At 38.4% G+C, this 13741-nt stretch overlaps 1 protein-coding gene across 4 annotated transcripts in view; it reads right to left on the reverse strand.

Annotated features, from left to right (window-relative positions):
* Positions 1 to 13741, reverse strand: part of STK32B (serine/threonine kinase 32B) — a 163349-nt gene that overhangs the window by 30922 nt on the left and 118686 nt on the right. For all 4 annotated transcript variants that reach the window (XM_074541751.1, XM_074541750.1, XM_074541752.1 and 1 more), the window contains one exon: positions 3847 to 3950. In XM_074541751.1, the coding sequence (XP_074397852.1) occupies positions 3847 to 3950 (104 nt within the window). The remainder of the gene's footprint in view (positions 1 to 3846; positions 3951 to 13741) is intronic.

A 13741-nucleotide genomic window follows, 5' to 3' on the forward strand; every position in this document is an offset into this window, starting at 1 on the left:
ATTTTCTGTGCACACACTTGTGTATTTGAAGTAAGTTGTTATAATTATACTTAATATATTTTTGTAAACAAGTGCAGAGAGTGGATTGCTAGTGAATTAAGTTTTAGCCAGCAGGTGATAAATATGTGATATGAGATCTGCAGCTAAATGTCATCCTAGCAGCGGTGTGTAAATTAATGCATCTTAATTCATAATCAACATAGAGTTACCTATTAATCCAATATCCTGAACAGCAAAGGGCAGACGCTCATTACCTTGACTAAGAAATGAATCATCCCTTGACTTTTGCTAGTATGTACTGGTAGAAGATTATAATTTAAGAATATTTCTAGGTGTTAGTTATCTAATCTGTAAAGGAATTGGAGTAACTCCTCATAAATACTCAGGACATGTTCTTCTTCTGGGACAATTCATGCATATATTTAACTTTCATATGCATGAAACCAAGTGCATTCCAAGGTACTCAGGTGCTCTAAAAATACATTCAAGGAGGGTCTAAATCTTTTTACTTTGATTCACATTCAGTTAGCCCATTATCATTTAGCTATACCATGTCCATATAAATTCAACAAAACTTAAACGTCTGCTTTAAATGCATAATTTTCTTGAACTGGGTTCAAAATTGTCAGCAGAAATAGTCTGTTATATGCTTTTCCCCACATGTGGTAATGTTGCCATGAAACAGTTATTAAAAATGAGACTTTTGCATGTTTTCTGTCACCAAGAAGCAATGTACTGCTGACTTAACTTGATCTAACAACGTGATCAATAGGATCATTGAGTCAGAATGTACATCAGTTGTTGAAAATGGCAATTAACTCAGAAATTAGCAATATAAGGAATTACAAATCATCAAAAGTTTTTCTGTTAAGAATGTTTCTGCCCATGCATTTTTCCTGACAGGGAAATTCCTAAAATTTACCTTATTTTCAAGATTTCTGGCATTCTAAAATATTGATTTTTTGAGATTTACAGACATTTTAAATGTTTTATTAGTTAATTCAAACTATAAATGGCCATTTTAAATTTAGTCTTTTGAGGCCCTTCATACCTCTATCTCCCCTGTTTTTCAGCTATTCAATCCACTCAAGGATTCCTTCAGTTATATTTTGGAGAAAAAGGAAAAAAATCTGGTGTGCTTTTGTTGAGGATTTTTTGTAAAGGTTTGTTGTTAATTGTTCACACTGAATCTGTGTCAGAATTTGGGAATCCCACCTACTACTCATTCCTTCCCTTTGTCTCTACTGAATTCATGGTATATACATTTATTGTAGTATTTTATCAGTTGTCTATAGCTCAGGACCAGACTGGCACATGGCATGGTTTGCATCATACAGTTTAATTATAGTTTAATTTCTTGTACTTTGTGAGAAGATCGATGTTTGATGCAAAACTGTATGAATTTGTATTTTTCTTGCTAGCTTTTTTACCAGCAACTGGATAAGGAGAAAAATGTACCTATAACTTATTAAGAAATGTTAGTTACACTATGGATAACTGAAAAATGGTGCAGAAAGCTCTGTACTGGACACAGCATGCTCCTGTATTTACAGGCTCATTTTAAGCAGGAGATGATTTTGTCTGCCCAGCAGTGGGAAGCCAGAAATGAGAATGGCTGGAATGCCTTGATCACCCTGAGCAGCAGATGCAAATAATAATACCAAAAATTCAGCTAATTGACAAACAACTAATTTTTACTCATTTTTCTTTTACTTGTCACCTCTTGAATTCAGGCTGTCAGCATCATACGCTACGCACAGCTCCGAGGTGGAAAATCAAATTTGCGATATTTCTTATTTCTAACGCTCCGTCCTTTTTCAACTCCTGCCTTTCCCACGCAGCAGCACAAAGCGGGCTCCAGCTGCAGAAAGCCCTGTGTCCTGTGCCTCTGCCCCGTGCCACAGCTCCTCCTTGCCCAGGGCTGCTGCTGCTGGCGCGGGTGGGCAGCTCCGAGAGCCTGCCCGTGTTCGGGGGCATGGGGCTGTTCCCTCTGGCTGTTCCTCTGCTGGACAGAGCTATGGGCGCCTGGAGGAGCAGGACTGCATGCCTGCAGGTTTAGCTCTCAGCCTGGTGTGCAAAGAGCCTCTGTGCCTCCAGAGCCATCTGCTGCTGTGGCAGATGGGGCTCCAGAGCTCGCAGTTGTTGAGACAGCAACGTGCCTCGGATTAAGCACATCTCCTCAACCCACTGCTACTCCTCTTGTCATCACTCGGGTCAGTTTAGGCCTTGTTCAGACTACAAAAATGTGGAAAATACGCACCTTTTCCTTGTCCATACAATGGTGTGAGCTGCCAAGCCATCCTCTGGCTGGCTCAGTAGGCAAGAGCTGCTCGTCAGGAGAAAACAAGCAGCTGGCTTGGGTAGCTTGAGCAGGTTCAGATGGCAACGTTTTTATTTTATAAAAAACCTAACAAGAAATTGATTCAGTCTCAACTGTGCTTTGTAGCCAGACTGACTTATTCAGGAAAGACTGTATGGGTCTTGGAAAATGGATATCATATATAATTTTTTATTTTTTAAGTGAATTATCACATCAAAGTGATCTTTTGTGATTAGTCTTGGGAGTTCAGCTTTCATTAACAATCTATCATTGCTCTCCTTTCTTGGAGACAGTCACTGGTGAAAGGGTTGATATAAAACCATCAGAAATGGTTTTATATCCATATAAATAATAAAACCATCTTAATTTACTGTAAGTGCAGGTAGAACTACTGTCTGTGACTAGGACTGAGGATGTATTATGCTTATCACCACTAGACTTTAACTCCTCCATTCCAGAAATAATGTCAGTCTAAAATCTCCCTAAGGTTTGAGAATTATGGTAGAGAAAAATTGATAATAATTGTCAGTTTGTTGTTTATGTTAAGAAAGGTTTTAATACTCCTCTATTTTGAGGGATAAAACAGTCTTTGCATGGGAGAGATCTTTGTCTCAGGAGCATGACTTTTGTTATTCCTATGGAAATACAAAATAGACTGGCCAAATTTTAGGCCTTTGGAAAAAGTTGCTTCTGAAGTAACAATATGCAGACACTCTGAAATTAAATTTGCCATTTAAAAGTAAGAATAATAATTATTTCTTATTTCTATTTTCCTTTATCTGTTCTCCTACATGAAATTTTGAGCTCTTTGTGGGATGAACTGTCTGGCAAGACAAGGAAGCCAAACTCTATCAGTGTCATAATATAAAAAAACATACTGCAATGCAATAACATCCACTTTCCAAAACAGGCATGAAAAATAATTTTAAAAACCCCAAACAGCTGCTTTAGCTACATCATCATCCTGAAATAGTATCTAAATTACTGTTTTCTGTGGGGAATAGTAAATATTTAAGCAACTGACTGAAATCCTTTGAACCAAAATGGAAAAGAGTATTCCATTATCTTCCGTGATATTCAACCATGCTCAGGAAGATTTTTCATTAAGCTTATTCACATAATTGATTAGATAAGAAACAAATGCACTGGCACTAAGCATTTTCTGTAGTTGGGCCAAGCATCTTAGGAAATTAGATTAGATCTCTTATGGTATTAGCCAAGAGAATCAAACAGAAAATAGAGTGTGAAGTAACTCAACTTCTATTTGAAAAAAAATACCATTGTTTGCAATTCAGCATTATAAAGAAGCTGTTAAACATTAGGCCTTTCCTTTGCCAAACTGAGGCAAGTTTCCATAATTTGGGTATGGGGTGAAACTTTCCCAAGAGTGTTTTCAGCTGGGAAAGAACCAGGGCAGCATTCCTGACCTGGGCCTTGCACACTCAAATTTTATCCTGAAGAGTGCACTCAGGGCCACTGCAAACTTGAGATTTTTGTTAGATAACAACAAATTCCATCATTCTTACCCAGCCCCTCAGTAATTCATATGCTGTAATTCCTAGAGACCACCAGTCTACCGGGTACGAGTATCCTGGACCTCCATCCATAAAAGCCTGGAACACTTCTGGAGCTAAAATAGTAAATCAAATTGAACAAAAAAGCATTTCATTAAGGTTAGACTATGGGTAATATTTCACAGCTGAAAAATTAATAAGGACTCAACAAACTGGAATTAAATAGATTTAGAAGAACAGCATCTTCAGGGTGAAGTTTCAGTGCTTTGTTTTACTCATAACAAGCAACTTTTGCCAGGCAGGGTATTTCAAAAGTCAGTAATTTGTTAATTCTTACTTGGTTCATTTAAGTTTTAAGTTATGTGAATAAAAATAAGTAATAGGAGGAGAATTCTAGGTCTGAAGTGTGACTTAGTACACTTAGGGTAATGTAAACATTTTATGGGAGAAATATCTGCAAGTGAGGTGATTCTTCGTGATTGATGAAGGTGTTGAATATGGTAAATCTCATCCTTATTCTACATTTGGATAGAACTAATCAGACAGGTTTTAAAGGTATTCAACACAGGAAAATGGTAGATAGAAATTCTGACACTGATTTTATGATATGAGAAACTGTCACAACTGGAAGAAAACACTCTGTCAATGAAGTAATGACTTCCATAAACTTCTGTGGATGAAAAGGTATTTTCAATACAAGGATCCACTTTATCTTAATTTTATGGAAAAAAAAAACTGTACTAAATAATGTAACTGTAATTTCTTCAGAAAACCAGATATAAATAAGAGTGCATATGAAATGAAATGAAATGAAGTGAAATGAAAACTTGGTCATGCTTTTCTAATGATCTAACAGCAGAATCTCAGTACACTTTGTTAAAACAACATTTTCACTGGAGATTTTCTAAACAGCACTGTCCCTATCTGTAACGTCATGCTAGATTACAATTACCATGTGAGCCTCTCCTGACCATGAATGATACTGAGGCTAATTTACCATGTTAGCACTTATTTCCACAGCCTCACTTTGTGGTGTGCACACTGCAGTGAATGCTGCAGTCTGGTCACACTTCTGACTGGCAGCTTGGGATTTTACTGTCTATGGCATTTAGAGAAGCACCTTTAATAAATGGAAAGGCATTCCTCTTAAAGGAGTTTTTGCAGTCCTTGCATTATGGATGGCGACCTAATAATTTACAGCTCCAAGCCTGACTTCAGAAAGTCTTCAAGTGCCAAATATAATAGAAGATTTCAGCATCCATTTGTTAGTTATGGCAAAACTCTGATCTGTAGAATAAAAACAGTGAATATATGAAAGTGGTTTTATACTCTTTGACCAGCAAGATCATGTCTAAACATGTTTGGTAGAAGATCTGTAGGCACTTTAATAAACTTTTTTTTCTGGAATACATGTGTTTGGAGAATAGGTGACCACGGATCTCTGGCAGAGGAAGACTTGTGCTGTGATCCAGTATGACATAAAACAGAAATGCCACAAGTCATTACCCTGAGTTAACTCTTTCTCACCTCCAGATGACACAGCTTCCCTGGGCATGCTATATCTTCATGTGTATTTTAGCTCTTATTTGTGTGCTGCTGGTGTGCAGGCACATCCCACAGGTGTGCAGTGTATCACATAGGTGGTGAGAGCATAAGAACGATTCTTTTTGTTACTTTAGTGGATCAGTGCACTCAAATTGCACATCAGGCACCAAACTTACATTTTGAATATCACCACAGGAACCCTGCAGTGAAGGTTTGCTTGACTTAGCCCCATTTGTTATGGTTTTTGCCCACTGTGCCTAGACGATGTACAATATCTCATTACAGAAAATAGCCTTTTGGCATTTTTACTGAACTATGCAGGTATAATGCTGGTTTCATTATTTCTTTTATAGCTTTAACATTTTATTAATGAGACAGATCACTATCTGATTTCTGTGAGATAGAGGTGAAAGTACTTTATTGATATAACCTATGGCATTGACAGAATGGTGCATCTGTTTTGCTAATTTAGTGATGGAGCTATTGACTTTTATTTTATTTTATTGTTCTAAAATTCTCAAGGTCAACTCATCCTACATTAAGCAGATCAGCAGTAAGTGCTTTATTTTGCCCTGGAGTTTTAAAGCTGTTTTCTCACCTTAAGCTGTTGGCATTCTGAGGACAGAATCTGAGCAGTTAAGGTCCTGATTTTTAAAGCCTCTTTTTGCCCACTTCAACAGTATTATTTTCAGTTCAGCTGGAATGCCTCTCTGCATTCCATCAGCTCCAGTGAAATGGTTGTAAACACTCTCTTCCCATGGTGGGGGGACTGGCAGAGGGTGCAATATGATTTGCAGTATCCTATACTCAGGTTTTTTCTCAGGGTGAAATCTCAACCATGTTGAAGCCAAAAGACCTTTCTCTAGTTTGACAGGGCTGTTGAATGCACATTTCACACTTAGCTTATGCTTAATGTGTCTAAAAGTCTTTTTGAACTGAGACATTAGGTGCAAACAGAGGGTTCCAGGCTGTGTGCAGACTGCTGGAGTTTGCCTGCTCATTCAGAAACAGAGCATGATCTTACAGAAAGATAGCAGACCCTCCAAGTCATGGAATTAACCAAGCTCTGAACAACTAGAGCCATGAAATACAGGACATAATATTAGATTTTTCTGTAAGAAATAACTATGTCTGGGGAACCAATTCAGAGTGCAAACTGGTTGGGATAAAAGCAAATAAAAACTCTATAAGGAAAGATTAAATTCTGCATTGATTTTCTTTAACGCCGTTACTTTAATATCTGTAATATTTTAAAATTTGAACTTGATTCCAGAATCAGCTTGGACAGCCATCCTTCAGCCCGCTCTGGGTAGATTCTTCCAGAGGATAATCAGATTTGAGTTTGCCAGCTTGGAGCAAAGGCAACAGCTCTGCTGCGTGCACCTGATGTGAACATATCCTCTATTGATAACAGATATAGGATGAGAAGAATACTTCATCTTTTGTCCCATAGGCAGAAGTATTCTGCCTTCAAGAGTTTGTGTGAACAAGTGTGAGAGTACCTGCAAGAACAAGAGTTTCATATTTTTTCCTTTAGAAGTTTCAACTAAACAAAGGCTTTTCAGGAAAATAAATGGGTTTAATATTGGGTGTGATCCTGCAGTTGGTTTTGGCCAAGAGCTGTAGTTGCAGTCACACACACTTAGGGGAAAGGCAGCTGATGTTTGCATGGCAGGAGCTCAACTGTTAAACAGTGAGGGGAAGTCAAGTAATAGCAAAGTGTGATCTGACACCTTTCATGCAACTTTTTGAAAATGACAAAGAAACACCATTTAAATATCAATGCCAATCCAAGATGGGGCATCTGGACTAATCTTAACAGAGCAAAGAAAATCAGTTTTGTCTCTGTCTTATATAATAACGAGTAATTGCACATATTAACTTTGGCAACTAGCCAAGCTAGAAGTCCTTCTATTGTTTCTTTGCTACATCTATATTTTTCTGTTAATAATACACTTTCATTATTTTACTGTTTACCTGCTTTGCTTTCTTGAAAAGTTATATAAATAATCCGCATTTGTAATGTATTGTGTGCTTCAGTGCATTTCTTGGTTGTCCCCAATAAAAATTTCCAGTCAGTACTTTTTTCCAACTAAGAAATTAAAATAAATCCTCTTCAGACATGTATTTTCTGGTGCTTTTGCACTGTATCTTTTTAATAATGCCATACTACTGCAGAGTGTAGGAAGTAAATAAATGGTTATTTCTCTCTAAAATGAAACCATACTAGAGGACAACCTATGAAACCTATGAACAAATTGAATGTGAGAGCAAATCTAGTGGGTCTGCATCCATCTCAGAAGCAGTGGCATACTGGGATATCCTCACTCCTGTTCTGTAGTTTTGTGCAAAAGGCAGTAATTTTTGACAAATCCATTAATGTATTTAACTATCCACTGAATTTTCATAGTCTGCAATGTGAATTATGTAGATGATGCATCTCATATTGCATACATATTTTCCTAGGGACCTGCAATAAAAATAAAGTTATAAAAAAGGAAATTTTATGTAGCTGGTTGGTAATTATCTACCTTTATTTGTGGAAAGATATTAGTATCTAATAATGTGATCCATAAGCTTGAAATACAAGAGAATATCAATGTAAATGCAAATAATGCTAAACAAAATTTTCACTCTTTATTCCTACTGTAAAAGTCCATTTTGTACAAAGAATAAAATGTTTTAAGTAGGGTTTCTGTAAATCTGCTGAGTGTTCATTGGTATCACAACTTCATAAATTGAAAGTGGTCTGGGTCTGTGAAATTCAGACTATTTTTAATTTGGTGCTCAAAGGTGAGTTTGAAAATGCTGTCCATGATAGAATGATCAATTTGAGGTCTATCTCTTGGTTGGCAAAAAGAAATGCTGCTGTTATTTCTGATGGAGCATCTACAAACTAACAAATCAGTCTCTTTAAGCCATAACTTGCAAGTCAGTCTTGCAAGAGGGATTACTGTAAGGAGCTGACTGTCAATGAAAAGCTAAATATTGCCAATGACTTCTGGTCATCACTTCCTGCACAATGCCCTGTGCCAGTTATGTTATCAATATGAGAAACTGAAAATGAAACAAACAAACAAAAAACCCAAGTGTTTTTGGTTTGTTTTTTGTGTTTGTTTGTTTTTTCAATTGATCCAGTTCAGGTGGATATGTCCAAAACATTTCTTAAGAATGAAATCCCTGACACTGCTCATCCAGTTGTCGAGCTACAGCTCTCTGGTGTCTATTTCCAGCTCAGCAGAGACTCTGCATGTCAGTGAGGGGAATAACAGGTTTGTGGTTTACTGGGGGTGTTGCAAAGCAACACACTCTGGTGTAGCCATTGCAAAAAACCCCATATTTCAGTGGTGTGGGTCTTACTGCAGTGCCTGAGATTTCCAATTATGAAAATACATTCCAGAGTCATTAACTGAGATTCGGCGTAATATCTCACTGCCAGGTATCACTCCCCTTCCACATCTTAGTCCCTGATCTTGGGGAAAAAATTGTATGTATTGCTGTATTTCCATTGATATATGCACATTGATATATGCCCAAATTTATATATGCCCATATATTCAATACACACAGCATAAGCAATATTTTGATTGACTAGCACAGGACAAGCTGTTAAAAGGTTGGATGTTTACATCTAAAAAACTTGTAAATGATGATGTATAGAACACATTTATAGTTTCACTTTGTTGAATCAGGCTTAAGGCATGACAGATTGAGCTGAATAAAAAATGAACTTGATTTTTGGAATAATATTCCAAGAACCTTGAACTGAGATGTTTCAGTGAAATATTAATTGCTTTCTCAGCACTGTGATGATAATGTAATTTTCACTTTCCCCTGAGAAGTAAATTCAGGGGTCAGTAATTTTTCTGGATCATGGTTTAAATAAAAAACAGAAATCAAACTACAATAATAACCAGTGATCTTCTATCCAGAGTAGAAGCTGTTTCAAGAGCAAAATGGAAGAAAACAATTTCCCTCTCCCTGAATAGAAATGTGGATTTGGTAAACTATCAATTTAGCTCCTAGTGTTTACTTCTTATGTGCTAAAAAGGTCTAAATTATAGTGGTCAGTCTTCTGACTCAGAGCTTTAGACTAGCCAGCTGCTAACTTCTATTTTATAAGGCAAAATGCTGCTTAAAGCCTGGGCATGCTGGGATGGCAATTTTCTAGCGTGAGGTTTTTACTTGTTACAGCCATGTAACTGATTTTGCACCATTATTCACATTATACACCTCAACAGTTTTAATACTCATACTTAATGAAATTATTCAATCAAAGTAAATAATTTAGATACCATTACCTGAAAACAGACATGGCATTTAGAATGCCCTGTTAGTTTTCCATATGGCTATATAACCTCTCCTGCCCTTATTCAGCCTGCTATCCTCATACAACCCCCTGCTTTACTCAACCACTGAACAGAGCTCACTTCTTGACCTTGCACAGAGAAGCCCTTGGTGGCTGAAAATCTGGATCAGCCCCAGAGAAACAACCTTGAGCTGCTGCCCCTGCTGAAAGAAAGCCCAGCAGCAACGAGCAAGTCATGGTCTCCCATTATTGAACATGAAATTGTACACAAGCACCTTTGTTACTCCATACAAAAAGCTCACAGTGGCTGCAGGGCCAGTTTTTCTAGCAATTTTTAGAAGGGATTTTGTCCAAAAATATCCATTTGGTGTTTGGAAGATTGTTTCAGAGTATAGCCAGCAGCTGTTCTGCCCAGTACTGAAATTGGTGGGTCTGTGTAATGGGATTTTCAGAACACACTGTACCTGACGCACCAGAAGGGCTGTTCCATGCTCCTGCATCACATTCTCCCAGCAGGTTAGAAAATATCTTTGCACCAGTTTCTGCATGCAAAAACCTGGGGGTTAACCAGGAGTTATCCAGGGGGCAGAAGGGCCCTGCTGGGGCGTTTTCCACCTCTGCTGCACCTCTGCTCCCCTCAGATCTGCCTGCAGAGCTCCACAGTACACCAGGCCCTTTTAGGCTGGCAATAAATAAACAAACAAACAAATTAACAAATAAAAGCCCAAACCAAAACTACCTCTTGAACTCAGAGTGAGGTAATTATTAACTGAAATTGTCAAAGAAGTAATTGTATTAGTAGTTCTGTTGGTAGATCTTAAAGGATGGTCGCAGGTCAGAGAACACAAGGAGGTGAAGAGCAGCTGGAGGTAATAGGTAATAACTTCTTTGCTCATCTCTTGAGGCTCCTCAGCTGCTTATGTTCCTACTCATTAGTGTCAGAGTGGAACCAAAACCCGACTATGTTTAATCACACACATTGACATGTATGTAAACATCACAGGGTTTAAGGGATTAAATATTGATGTGTGTTTAATCCCCTCAGCCACATAGCTCCTAGCACAAGCTACAAATCCCGTCAGCGTGGGGAATATTTATTTCAGCACCTCAGAGTCTCACACAGCCATTCTTAGTTCTTGCTACTCAGAACAAAGAGAAGCCTCCCTTGTCATGCTGACATCATGAGATCTCCCTGGGATCAAAAGGTCAGGTAATGATATGACCAGAGAAACTCAGCTGACAGGCAGTCAAACCCCCTGTAGGATAAAAGTAGGATTTTTTAAAACCTAAACACTGCCTTAACTGCATTCAAAATGCAATGGGCTGAAAAACAGTATTTAATTTCAGAGCACTGTTTATTATGAGTGCAAGAAAGATCAAAGAATGATGACTTTTGAAAACTCAACTGAAAATTTTCCCTGCTATATTTTAAGCATCTGAGAAACAAATTTAGTTCAATTGGATAATTTTTTCCATGTGAAAGGTTTATACCAGGACATCCACTGGCTTTCCTCTGAGTACAATTGTACACCTACAGAGGATTAATTAATAAATATGGATGACTCAGACATTTTAGAAGTTCAGTGAACCAGTGTAAATCCACAATACTTAGGTAATCTCAGGCATACAGTCATTCTTCACCATGACAGCAGCCTATGAAAGGAGCTGTGAAAATCTGAGATAACAGGCCTGTGAGATAGGAATGGGGTAGCTGAAACCTTTCACATAATTTATGACTGATTTTATTGACTTTGGATTTTGTCGGTGTATTTGTGTAATAAAATGTATTTTATTGGTTCAATTTCAGGTAAAGTCACAGTGCATCATTTGAATATCCTCAGTCTCTGGCTGAGAAAAACATCAGTCTCTACCTAGTCCCCCCAAACCCTCCTACCACTAAAACCAAAAGCTCCCAAATACTAAAACAAAAATAAGCAACAACAGTAACAAAAGCACACAAAAAACCCACATTAAAAAAAAACCAAAACAACGTAACTTAAACCCCCCAGAATATAACTTGTGAATGGAAAGGTTTTGCAACACTCAGAAATAACACACAGATCTATAGAAATTGATCATTCCAAAATATTTCAATAAGGAAAAAGCTTATGCTATAGGACTCAAAATCACATAAATTTACCAAAGTGAGGAATAAAAGAAAGGTGACACCTGTCATGTTTTCTAGATGTGTTTTACTGTTTAACTTTTGGGTTCTGAGCACTCCATTGCAGGATAGAGGGCCATCAGTGCAGATGGGTGCCCAGCACAGAACATATTTGAGACACACAGATATTTCTTGCAGCTTTGTTCACAAGGGAGAAATTGAAGAAATTTCCTTTTATTTGGTTTTTGGGGGGTTTTTTCACTTGTAAAGAACAGTGTTGAAAGTAGCAAGGCCTTACAGAGGTGCTTCCAGCCAACAAACACACTTCCCTTTCTCACAGAGGCCAGAGTAAAATCCCTCTGCAGGCAGAAGGAGTCACAGCTGCACAGAGCAGCCCGTGCAGCAGGGACCACGTCCTGCCTGCCCTGGCTCTCCTGCCCCACATCCCTGCGCAATGGAGGGATCCTCCACAGTGCTTGTGGTGGTTTGCTGGCAGCAGCTGTGCCTGCCCAAAGCCAGCCTGGTCCCAAAGGACATTTTGCATTGCCTGCCAGGGCAGGATGACAGCCTGAAACTCTACAAGTTTACATAAAGCTCTTCCTACAACAAAGCCTTGACAACACCCTCAGTCACAGGCATTGTAAAAGGTTTGAGCCGTGAACTTGTGAAGGTAAAATCAGGCACAGGTGGCACAGAGGTTTCCCAAATCAGCAGAGGGCACACATTGCCTTCCACAGTCCCAACCACCTGAAAACACAAGACAAACCTGGAGGACCCCCAAACTCTAAGAAGTTGATCTCATTTCAGCTTTTCAGGTCACTGGCTTTGAGAGGAATATCACTGGCCGGGACTGCTTGGAACATGCCTTGAGCTGTTTTATTTTCCAGCATCAGTCTCATTCCATGGTTATGACAATGGGAAGATGCTATCAGCTCACATCCCAGGCAGCAGACCAAGAGCTTTATGTTACAACTTACTTCATAAGTTTTTTTTATTAACCAATCACACAAAGCAAAAGCACATTGACAGTAGTTCTATCCAACCACTATAAGCACATACCTTTGGTTAAAACAATGCCTGCTTATTTTGAATACAAAATCTGCTTCTAAACTTTAAAACACAATGGACGGAGCTCCATTATTAAGCTTAAAACTTCCTCATATCTTGCTAGATAAACTTTTCTGTAGCTTGGAGAGTTATTCTAGACAAGCATTAATACACAGACCATTGTTCTATTTGTCCTAGCTTTTCTACTTTTTAAATAATTTTTCTGCTGACATATCTCATGGCTGCTGCTTAGCTCTAATCACAATTCTGCTGTCTCTGAGGCCTGCCTTTTGCAGCTTTCCCAAAACTTTCTGATATCATGGATTCCCACGAGGCAAAGCTGCAGAAGCAGCAGAAGCAGATGGAAATGCCCTGCATTTCCTTGTCCTGCATTGCCCTGTCCTGCATTGCCAGCCTGGTGGCCTTGCTTCTTTCACACATACTGCTGTCCCAGTCTTTATTCCTATGTGTGGTGGGAATTTCACTTGTCTGACTGAATGGGCTGGGAAGGGGGAACATGGAAACTGACAGAGTTTCTAGAGAAACACTCAGGTTCAGGTACAGTGCATTCTGCATAAACTTTTAATAAGTAGGGAAATAGGCAAGGAACATTTCAGGCTGAAATATTTGGGGCTAATGTGAAGTAGGATTAAGCAAAGAGTTTGGGGCTAAAAGGCTGATGTGAAGTGGGATTAAGCAAAGGCTGCAGGAGCTGACTCACACCATGCTTTAGCATTACAAGATAGTCATCTTAATCAGAACAGCTAGGGCATTTTTATAACACAATATCAATTCACTCAGTTTTTTCCTTGGAAACAATTTTCATTTTGTCATACTGCATGTGAACAAATCTCTCCATAGCAATTTCTCAGCCTATTTCAATCAGATTTCAAAGAAAAATG

This window comes from Zonotrichia albicollis, chromosome 5, assembly GCF_047830755.1.
Source record: "Zonotrichia albicollis isolate bZonAlb1 chromosome 5, bZonAlb1.hap1, whole genome shotgun sequence".
Lineage (NCBI taxonomy): Eukaryota > Metazoa > Chordata > Aves > Passeriformes > Passerellidae > Zonotrichia > Zonotrichia albicollis.